The sequence below is a fragment of the Cardiocondyla obscurior genome, linkage group LG09 (genome assembly GCF_019399895.1).
Source record: "Cardiocondyla obscurior isolate alpha-2009 linkage group LG09, Cobs3.1, whole genome shotgun sequence".
NCBI classification, from domain to species: Eukaryota; Metazoa; Arthropoda; class Insecta; order Hymenoptera; family Formicidae; genus Cardiocondyla; species Cardiocondyla obscurior.
In genome coordinates this window covers 7006055-7018105 of record NC_091872.1, presented here as the reverse complement: position 1 = coordinate 7018105, position 12051 = coordinate 7006055, and the positions used below count along the sequence as shown (strand labels likewise).

The following is a 12051-nucleotide window of genomic DNA, read 5'->3' as shown; positions in this document are numbered from 1 at the left end:
TTTGTATGTAGCATAGAACAGGAAAAAGTTTGAGGATTGACGATATTCACAATCATTGACGAAGACAAGCGTTTTGACAATACAAATGTTTTATTATCTCGGCAAGAATAAATTACTTCAATCCTTCTCGATCGTTGTGTCGCATAACGTAAACAAAATAGAAGTAGAGATAGACAATCGTTAGAACTCTTATCTATACTCGGAGTTTATCTGTTAAAATGGTTTTAGAGACCGGGGCACGTCGAGTGGTGTAAAACTTGTAAAGCTTTGCCAACTAACTGATGGAATTGCTTAGAACTTAAACGAGGAGAAACTATTACTCGTTTCTAATATACAGACATACTGATGTGTTAACAATATACAATAGAAATGAGAAAAATTTACACTCGAGTATTCTAATATTCACCTTTTGATTCTTTCCGCATTTCTGAATAACAATCTACGTTTATAAGAAATGTATTAAGTCGGAAAAAAGCGAAGCCAACACCACAAGGTTTTGTGAAGGCGTTTATAAACTAGCGCGGGATTTAACAAATGCGTACAAATTTTCTCTAAAAACGATCTTGCGATATTCATCTTAATAACAAATGTAAAATCGCGGATTTACATCGTCGTCTCGGAACATCCTCGATTTTCAATATACTTAAGCTCCAAGTTTTTCCTGATATCCCTTTACCACTAACGCTTACTAATTATTAATATAGTACTCGCCGATTCTATAAAAAAATAATTATTGTTGACAAAAGAAAGATTCGTGTTCTTCCGATTTAATTAGCGTTCCGCATTGTCAGCCTTCTAGTTTGTCGGCGTTTACCTGCGTTATCTTGAAGCTTGCCCTAGAGACTTGCGATTTATAGTCGCTGCTTATGACAAATACAAGAGGTTCAAAAGAACGCTCGGCCTCCGCGACAAGGCGACTAAAAATAAAAAATAAAAAAAAAAAAATGTGAAAGAGAACACGTAGCATCATTCTCTGCATAGTGCAGTAGCGTGATATCGTAGTAACTTATAAATCGTGTACTCGTTTCGTATCCCTTCAACGAATGTACTATACATTGCCAGAATCTCGACGATTGATACAATCGCTCAGTTAACCTGTTAAAGTTTTATTTTTACTGTTACAACGCGGTACGTATGCTACCTCTCACCGTGAAAAATTCTAAAAAGACGCTCGCTGTATCTGAACGCTCTTTAACCCTTCAGCCGGTAGATCAACTCTTTACGCTGCGAAGCGCCGACCCCAGATTTAATGTAATTGGGTGAATCTCGTTTTGACACTATATAATCGCGCTACACTATTGCGGTATGTAACTTTGAACAACGGATTATTATTAAATTATTATAACAATACCCTAACGCACTATAAGTCAACGCTAATACAGTATCATTACGCTTATAATAGTAATATATAGTAACAATAATAATCGTTATTTCTAATATGTAGATATCTTAAGGACCCGTACCCCGTCCGTTAATCGCGAGAACAATTGACGCAAAGTTACTGTATTTGTCTTATCTAAGTCCCTCAGTTAATCTATTTTCTTTAATTACACGCAATCAACAATCCAATCTTACTACTCAAGTTTGTCGAATAATCCCGTAATTTTATTTTATTTTTATTTGTCTCCGTTTCTTCAATGATAAATTAATATGAAATAAACTCAAGATGACAATTCTTTTAGACGGCGCCGACAGATAAATTTCTTAAATAAATCTGTATGTTTTGCTTGTGACAAAAAGTATTGTGCATTCCGAGCGCAAAGCGTTGGTTTTGTTTTTATACGAATGTCATCGATAAAAAGAAAAATTTATCTCGTGATATCAAAAGACAAAGTGGACGGTGCGACGAGTTCGGTTCACTCGTGCCACTAAACTACGGATGAACGACGCTATCGGTTGAAGGGTTCACGCTATTGTTTTCTCTCGAAGAAACATATGACGTTCGAGAGGCTGCTAAAAGCGACTATTAATAAGTAATATTTTTCGGTCTTCGCCCTCCGCTTGCACTTGGTGCGTTTACAATTGGCGAGAGACCGACTGCGTGGCCTGAGGCTCTGCTTGTCGAAAAAAACACTTTTGAGGCTCCCAGGCGAGTCAGTCAGCCTTCGAACACCGGACATCTGTCTATCGCACACCACGAAAAAACTGGAAATTATTCGTAGCGCTGTTGTAAAGATTACTCAGAATGAGTAAAACTACGCACTGACATATCAGTGTTCAAAGTGTTAAAAATGTAATGAAATACACAATGAAAAGAGAATAAAAACGTGGTTGCATGTACGGTACGTTGCATTTCTTAATTTTTTAATACTATTTTTCCCTTGATCGTGCAAATTGTCGCGTCGTATGACATAAATAAATGAACATGAAATGTGTTCTAGATGACTACGAAAAGTAGTTTACGCTTCGGTTTTATTAAAACTTGAGATACAGCTGTCGAGAAGGCAATTCGAGGTGCGACGCGATCACTCGCTCTCACATTCGGCGCGATTTTATGCTCGACAGCTCATAAAAAGTCGTATAAACTAATGGCATTAGTTTGCTCTCCCAATAATGAGCAACACTCTTTTTCTTTGTCTTCTTCCTCTTTTTCTATGTTTCTTTTTCTCGTTCGCATATTGTAACATTCAAATCGACAGCGAAAGAGAGAGAAAAAGACAAAGAGAGATAATATATATGTATATATATATATATGTATGAGGAGAAAATTGTCTTCTTTTCAATTATAAATAAAGATATATACCTGAAGACATTTGTACTAAAAACATAACTCTTGCACTAATTTCAGAGTGAATTTACGAGAGTTAAAATTGTTTTTAAAACCTGCACAGGTTTTATTAACACATTAAAATCCTCGTTAAAATTAACTGTGAGGCGCACGTTAAGTGTGTGGAAATAGTAATGTGCCGGTATCTCTTTCTAACGGATTAGATAATCCGCTTTCATTTTCTTTTTATAAAAATATACATAATTAATATAATAATTATATAACAAATTATTTTATATAAGTCAAATTATGTTTTCAAAATCCTATATTTCTATATTTTTGGTATTTATATCGTTCAATTGTTAAATAAGCGACCACGTGGATCTATAAATTCTTAAATTTTCGAGTATCTAAATTTTTTAATATATAACATTTAATATTTTAACACGAACACAACGTAAACACTTAAATCTTTATATGTGTCTAGCATTTTTTAAAGCTTAAAATAATAAATTTTTAGATCTTTAACAATCAAATAAAAAATTATTGACAAATAAAGTTTAAAGAAGTATAAATATATAATTAGAATTATTTAATAACACAAAACTCTCATTCTCATTAAGAAATAAAATTTTTTACGTTTCTTCACAAGTATCCGGCTGTACACTTTTCCGACACACTTACAATGCTGAAAGGCAAAAAAAGAAAAAAAAAGGAAAAAAAAAAGTAGCAACAGCAAACAAATCGATTAGAAAAATATAAAAAGAATAAATCGAAAAACTTTTCTTTGCACATTACATATTATATCGATATCTTAAAGCAACAATCAATGTTATTTTATGATTTGCCGATAGATTTTATTAAAATCTATATGTTTCACTATCATTAAACATGGCTAGTTTGATTGCTTTTTAAAGTGCAGAACACGTGATAGGCTGTCAATATCATATAGTCATACTTACTGCTAAATGTTGAATGCAGATAATACGTCTATTGGTAAATCTCAGAACAACATTGATCGTGTTAATTTCATGTTATTTATATACGACCTGTATGTCATCTGACAATCTACTAGAAGAGCATCTTAGATATATCAGAAATAGAGATGAATCCTCGGTAATATTTCAGCCTATCAACTATAGCGTATTATAAATTACAAAAAAAGTTATCTCCCTGTCGTCGTGTGGCGTTGAATCCCTCTTTGCGATACTTGGTCATCAGAACCACGAAAAGAAAGGTTTCTTGAAGGAAAAGCATCAAAGGCAATCTTTTGCCGCTTCGTCTTCTCCATAAAATTCAGGTAGAGGAGTTGACTGTCCACACGTTACACTAGAGATGCCGTTTGTTTTTACTGAATGACCGAAAGTGTTCGCACAGGCACTGAAATCCTTGGTCATCTCGTTAATCTCTATGCTTTCTTCGCAGCTAGCAGGCAATTTCATATTTGGTACGGAATACATGCTGTCATTGCCAATATTGTTCTTCAAAAACGACGTCGTTGTCGACGGATTTAAGTAGTAATCCTATTCAACATTATTCAACATTTCAACGTTTTCTCTCTAAAATATAACGTGTATTATATATTCCGATATATTTAAGTACGTATATTATATATAAAATAAAAAAATTATTTTTTAAAAGAAATAAAATTTCTTGCAAATACAAATTTTACATTTAATTTATTAAATTTAAATATAAAATAAAAACATATATGTAATGTGTATTTTAGTTGTTTTTTCGCGTGTATATTAATATTTATTTCTAGATAAATACCTTTTCTGTATTGAGAGGTGTAGAAATTTGTGTCTGCGGTGTTTGACTGCACTGTGCCAAAGCTATCAGTTCTTTCTGACTTTCCCTGGCGTCCACTAAGAATATACTCTCCTTCACTTCTTTCACGTTGTATTCATCAATTCTAAAAATAATATTAATAGTGTATAAAAATTTATCTAAACGAAGATTTTTCAAGCACAATTTTCTCAACGTCTCTAATGTGATTAAATTATTAATTATGGAACCGAATTTGTTTTCGCTACTTACTTATCGTATATGACCGCGTGCAAACCGAGTTTCTTCAGATATTGAATAGTATCCTTATCGTTGTTATCATCGCCCCAGCAAAAGATAATCAATCCTACGTCTTTGACTAATTTAACTTGAGACGGATCCCGAAGAATGTCTTCGGTATGGACGTTAATTCCTAGGATATCCGCGGCTAATGCGTGTCTCATGGCCATCGGTATCGTCTGACACCTCGGATCGTGATATGTGGGATACTTTGATGTAATGCCTTGCGTTAAAAATACTACTGGATATTTGTTTTGCTTGAGACGAATCATCGCACAGATATCCGGATTGAAAGAGGAAAATACAATCTTTCGGTCACCCCCGTATTCTAATACCACTTTTAAAATAATATCTAGATACATGTTGAGATCGAAGGGATGATTGAGTTCGAAAGTACCGTCCTAGTAACAGAAAAATCAATTTAATGATATTTTGTTATTTTTTATTTTTGTTACTCATTCTTACCTTCAGTTGCATGGTCCATTTGATTTCGATATTACATCCGACGTGTTGTTCAAGTTCCTGCAGCACAGTTTGTAGTGTAGGGAAGGGCTGATGGTCCTCCAAATCCTCATCAAAGAATCTAGGATTCTTCTCCCGGCCTTCAGCCACGTGATAAACCTGAAAAAAAGATCTCGCTAATAAAATATACCCACATACGTGATATCCATAAAATCGACAAGGTATATATCATATTTTCGTCGACATAACGAACGTTTAAAGCGAGACCAAACAATCGTATTGGCTTAATGCAAATACATCTTGTAATTTCGTGCTGTTTGTGATATATTTGTCGCATGCTGTGATCGACGAAATTGTACAAGATGTGACAGAAATATTTTAAAAGATTGAATTGTAGAAAAATAACTAATAATTAAAAAAAAAAAAAAAAAAAAAAAAAAGAATTTATATTATATCCTTTCTTAGGTGTGAGCTTTACACTTCTAGATGTGAGCATATACATGATCGTAGGGGGTGAAACTGGTGATTAATAATTTTATTATAAATATATAGAATGTTTAAAATAGAAGCAATTTTATGAACCTAGTTACTTTAGCCAAATTTTGTGTTTGCATGAATGCATGAATGATTTTATTGGACCAATTTTACTTGTTATAAGTTATCAGATTGAATGCTCATCGAATGTATCTTATTTTTTAGACTAATAATAGACAATAGACAATAAAATAATAAATCTTTGAAAATGTCAAGTTAATTGCAGCGCTCAGTATTAATCTGTTTATAAAAATACTTTGTTACTAAAAATTTATAGCTTTTGTAAAAAAATGTCAACTGAAAATCATTTTTAGTTCTAAACTGCTGGCGAGTTTTATCGAGATCCACATTTAGAAAAAGAGAAAGAAAAGAATAATAAAGTTTTAGATAAACATTCAACTTTAGCTTCTAAAAGCGCAATATTGCATATTAAAAACGAATATTGTATTTTGTATTAGCAACAATCTTTAAGATATTGATGGATTTAGTCACTTGTTAGCTTTCAAAAAAAGCATGCAAGTTGGATGAATATATTGGTTGTACATTTTGAGCGACGAGCTAGCCGGCACAAGCGATATGTAAGCTCACCAGTCTGTTAACCCCCTGTTCGGCTTTATCAACGTAATAGAGCACCTTACCCAACGAGTCCCTCGGATAACAATAATCCTGTTAAATATTAAAAAACAGACAAGTACGAAAGAGCATGTCACTTTATAATGTTGGTGCGTGAGCTGATGAATATTTACGTATGACATACTCCTGCGTAGTAATCTACTTTCCCTTATTAAGATACAAGAGACACAAAAAGCGAACACTTATACGCATTCCCGAACATCGTCATTCAACTAATGTTATCAACTATAACGAATGCATTTGTCAATTAAGCTAGTAGAAGATCAATAGTTAAAAAAAAAAAAAAAAAAAAAAAAAATTGTCTTCAAAGTACAGTATAATTCAATTATTACTCATTTTTGTTTAGCATACTTTTTATATACCTGCTGTAGCTCGTTATTTTCTTGTAAACGATGAGAAATTACTTTTATAAATATGTTCTTCTATTGGCTTAATTAATCGTATGTCCCAAAAAAAAGCACAGTATTAATTTCTAAACACAGTTATTTTCTATAACATTAATTCGTATTATAAAAATGATATAAAACATATGTATGCACATATTTTCATTCAAGATTATAACTGGCTGCATCGACATATAAATCTCAATCGTATCAGTTATAAACAAAATTGTTATATGTTATTAGTAACAACTTGTTACATTACATTTTAAATGTAAGAAATAAATGTACAGATATGTTCAAAATGCAAGAAATGAAAATGCATGACATAGGAAACGTTAGAAGTCACGTAATTAATACCTTGAGAAAATGAAGCTGCTCTAAAGTGAGATCCTTGACTGGTATTTCCAGCATATCCATAGCTTCTATTTGTTTCTTACGCTTCATCGAGATGGATACGTAAAAATCGTGGTAGATTACAGGTATCAGATCCTTCGATAACTGCACATCGAACTCGACCATATCTGCGCCGTGATGTGATGCGGTTTTTAAAGATGCGACCGTGTTTTCGCGCACGTTAGCACAGCTGCAAAGATTTTATTACCCAATTGGAATATAATATATCTCAAAAAAGACTTTTATCGTAAGATTGTAAATTAAAAACGTCTTTTGAATTATTCTTGTTTAAAATTGAATATTGCTTAGAAGTGTCGAACAAAAAATGTTGAAATACTTACTTCTTTGTTTCAAATTTAAAAGATGTACCGAGTCCTCTGTGTCCTACATCTAAGCCTGACCAACGTTGCTCCCAATGCTTCGCGTACGAGATACTCATGTCCCATGGATGATCTGGTATTGGTTTTATGATAACGTATTCTACCGTCAATTGTCCTGTAATTTAACAATTTATTTTTAATTAATTATTTATTTTTAACGCTATTTATCACTTTCAAATATTTTTTTACTCACCAATGGGCCTATGCTTTGTACTAGTAATTGGTACCGTCAGAAGTCCAACGCTAGGTTGTAAAGAGCATGGCAAGATGTAGCTGAAACCAATGTGATTTGGTGGTTCTCCTGGGAAACATCTTGAGCTGTACACGTAGTAGTCCACTAAGTACCCCTGAAAAAACAGTCTATTTAATGCTTCATCGAAAAGACCCTAACACTTTAAACAACACCAATATGTTTCTTTCAATACAACTTTAGCTCATCCATTTTTCGTGCTTGCTTCAATATTAATCACGTTCTATGATTAAAAACAAGCAAATAAGAGAAATAATTCGATTTTCTTGGTTTTAAAGTAAAAATTTTGTTTTGTTTCTTTGCCACAATAGACGATTTAATTTGTTTCGAAATTTAGCAATAAAATATATTGTTAGCTCGCGAATATATTTCTTCAGCATACATCCTATTACGTAAACTAAGTTGCCCGAAGCTTCCGGTAGAAATTTTGAATCGTTGGTAGGCAAGAGCAACAAATTTCTGGTAAACTAGTAATGATTCAGATCAGTAATTGCTAAACGTTGTATACTGCCTGGTGACGCGTATTCCGCAACACCTGCCGAGATCATTCAATGTTAAATTTCGAGACAGAGCGAAATGGAAATAAAGAGATTAAAAAAGAGCGAGTCAGCAACGTTTGCAATTCGGATTCAGAAGATTCTGACGGCATAGATTCTGGCATTGGCCGCACAGCTGACACGTACGGTACAGAAGAAGTCGGTCAGAGCTAGAAAATATTAATAGTACTAAAAGGATATAGGAGTGATGGGAATCTCACCATTTTCGACGCACACAGATGGATATGAGATGTGACAGCGTTGATATCGCAACATTTTTAGGAGTTTATGGAGGGCTGCGACTCGCGTAAATCGAGAACATAACGGACTTAAACAGAAACAAAACGCAACGAAATAAAAAGAATTTATCTCTGAGTTTGTCTCAAACTCAAGTAAATCGCAACGTTGCTGTTAATCAATTAATTTCTATAATTTTGCCAGAAAACAAAATGACACGGAATAGTACGATTTACGAGAGACCAACCGAAGGATGGGTCTGGTTAGGTGAACGACAATCAAAACCATCATATCTCTGTGTGATGTCATGTGACACAGATGTAAAGTGGTAGACGATGCTTAGCATCGATACATCAGATTGCATGTTAGCATCATCAATTGCATCGGAGGTCTTGCTTTTGTACAAGTTGAACAGGTCGTCTTCGTGTTCCTCGGGACCGGACCACGCGATCACGTCGCTGCTGGCATTTCCGAGTAGGGAGATAGCTGCTGAACAAGTTTAATTATCGTTTACCAAGTAATTTGAACAAGTTGCGCGAGGAGACGTGGCCGGCCTACTCGTGGTCTACTGAAAACTCACATGGTATGGTCAATGCGTACTCTTAGTGTGCTCAACTCATTTTGTGAATCACATCACTAACCGGTAACTTATTGCTCTGCCATGCCAACAATTTTTTTGTTTGTTTGTTATGTCGCGTACTAATTCTTATAAAAGTTTAAACGCACGTAAATAACTTGACACGAAAGATCGAATAAGGGGAACGTCGGTATATTTTTTAATTTGTTGTAAAATCGAAATATGTTGTAAGAGTATTGGAGAAACGGATGAACGGTAGACGTATAAATTTACAGACTAATATAGTTGAAAATAAAAAAAGTCGCTATATTAAAGTGTATTCATCAATATCAAAACTGCAAGCAATGCAAGCAATAAATTCCAGCTTTTCACATAAGTGTATATAGTATGATGCCTTGTGATGAGACTATCCACGTGGAAACTTACGATTGTTTCGGGATATCGAACGGCAACATTGAAGATTAAAAATTCGTCCTCATTGTAAGGGCGGCCGAATTGCTTCTGGAACGTGAATCTAGCCTCTTCGTCATTCATCACCTAAAAATATATTCACACATATTTTCCGATTTTATTTATAATCCTAACGTAAAAAAAATATTTGAAATTAATACTTACAGCAATTTCTGTAATACTGGTAAAGGCGGGTTGATCAACAATATCTTGCGTATCCATAGAAAGACTATCGTCTATACAATCTCCTCCAAACTGTTGCAGTTCTAAAGAATTATGTCTAACTAGATTTACGGGTGTCATCTGTAACATACATAAAAATTTAGTAATTTTCTAAAAAGAATTTTTGTGAAAAAGCTAAGCGTAATATCTTAATCGTGTATATAACTTTACAAGTAGATCCTACATTAATTTTCTTTTGTAAAATTAAAATATAAATTTTTATTAAGTATTACATGAAAGTAAAATAAAGTAATAATGTCACCTTAATATAAACTTTTTTGTTTTGCAGCCGATTCTTCCATAGCTTAATAGGATTATTAAAAACTTTAAATTGTATCACAGTTTCATCCGTCAGCCAACCTCGTTCAATCTTGCAGTAATTATTATGATAGCCAAATTTATCAGGGTCCGGCAATATGTCATTGTCAAAATTGCTTAATACTGTGAAATTAATTATAAACATAATTTAAAATATATTTTTTAAGAGTGTTGCATATTATTTAAGCTGATTATTCTATTTATAGCACCTATCATAATTTGTAATTACGAAGATATTTCACTCAATAAGTACATACTATTTTTCCTGATTCCTCTTGGTGTCATATGAGTCTCCCATCTTCGAATGATCAAAGTTTTGGCCGAATTTTTAGTGCCGTTTGATTGGCAGACGACAGCTATAAAATATCGGTACTCGACATTCGTATCAATAGGAAGAGCCACATTTTGCGAGAATATTTTTTCCTCTCTGAAATATATTTACAAGTATTTAAAATAAAAATTATTTCCAATATATTTCTTTCTTTATTTCCAAATTACTCAATAAATTCGTTTGCTTTTAAAATTATTAATAGCATTCAAGATAAAATATATAAATTAAAATAGAAAGTTTATTTTACTTACTCTTCAAATATGCCATCAGCTGCATTGTCTCCATCCTCGCTATAGAAATCCCCGCTGCTGTTGCTATCTAATAGTATAGGAGACTCTCTATGACTTCTATGTTCTTGTGACATCAGCACAGCCTGGTTGTGGTTCCAAGCACCCAATTCAGGTAAATTTCCAACCACATAAACTACTTCATTTTTTTCCAAGTTGGGCACCTTAAAGTTTAAAGCAAATTTAAAATAGGAATAAAATTTCTTTTTAACATTAAAATTACTGAAAATATTTAAACTGGAAAAATATCGGATGTTTCAGATTAAACAAAGAATTCATTGAAGATAGATAGATCTTTAAAAGACCTACCTACTCTCAATAGGTCTTTTTGTTTGATCTGGGACATTCTGTATTAAAAAAATTTTAAAGTAAAAGAAATTACCTGAACCCTAAAAATCCAGTCTCTTTTAGACCCCCTCATGTCGGAACTTTCTACGGCCGCCACTTCGATAATAATAAATTCACGAAGTGTTTGTAAATTGTCTTTTCACTTCTTCTACCTGAAAAAAATGCATTCATTGAATAAATATTGCTACATCTTACTTTGAAATAATGTTCCTGAAACTCTTTGTACTTGAAAACATACATTACAAATATGGTTTGATTACTTTGTTTTGTACAGATTATTTTTTTTAAAGTTTATTTTGTACTTTTCTTTTTCTTAATTATCAACATATTTGTTCAGATGTAACATTAGTCACAATGTTTAATTCAAATATTTGTAACCTTTTTCATTTACAAGTCGCTTAATTAGTTCTGTACAATAAAAAAAAAGATGGCAAAAAATGATAAAAAGAATAATATATGTTTTAATTTAATTAATGCCAACAATACTATAATAAGATAACATAACATTATTATATTATTTATATCACAAGGATGTGGCATCATATCTGAATTAATTAAAATAAAAAAAAAAGATAAAAATTGTGTATTAAAAAAAATAAAGATTGTTTTATCAGAAAAATTAATTTCTTATAAGTAAAATTCAGTAGGTTTTACATTATCACTTTGAAAAGAAAGTCTTGTATAGTCATATCACAATTTGCTTTGTTCTTCTCTCTTTCTCTGCAGATCAAATGTGAGCTACTTAATGGGCCTTATATGTATACAATGCTATAGATTATTTCATCAGAAAAGTAAAAACTACTTAATTTTTGGTGTAAATAGGAAAAAATTTTTGTCTCATTCGTGATAAACAATTTCATATAAATTTTTCTTTTCGTATTATCTTACATTATTTACAATTAAAATAAAAAGAATATGTAAATTTAATTGAAAGCC

The 12051-nt window shown here is 32.5% G+C and overlaps 2 protein-coding genes across 2 annotated transcripts in view; both read right to left on the bottom strand.

The window, feature by feature from the left end:
* Positions 1-71: 71 nt before the first annotated feature.
* On the bottom strand, positions 72-11251 carry LOC139105282 (glycerophosphocholine phosphodiesterase GPCPD1). The gene is made up of 14 exons (XM_070661294.1): positions 11150-11251; positions 10732-10931; positions 10407-10576; positions 10094-10272; positions 9775-9912; positions 9586-9696; positions 7753-7906; positions 7521-7674; positions 7144-7369; positions 6359-6436; positions 5240-5395; positions 4748-5175; positions 4481-4622; positions 72-4230 (listed from the first exon to the last, which is right to left on the bottom strand). Exons 1-14 carry the CDS (start codon positions 11186-11188, stop codon positions 3964-3966), a joined length of 2442 nt encoding a protein of 813 aa, XP_070517395.1. The 5' UTR covers positions 11189-11251; the 3' UTR covers positions 72-3963.
* Phlpp (PH domain leucine-rich repeat protein phosphatase) overlaps positions 11227-12051 on the bottom strand; it is a 67924-nt gene continuing 67099 nt past the window's right edge. The window contains exon 20 of the mRNA XM_070661293.1: positions 11227-11267. The gene's annotated coding sequence lies outside the window, so the exon portion shown is untranslated. The remainder of the gene's footprint in view (positions 11268-12051) is intronic.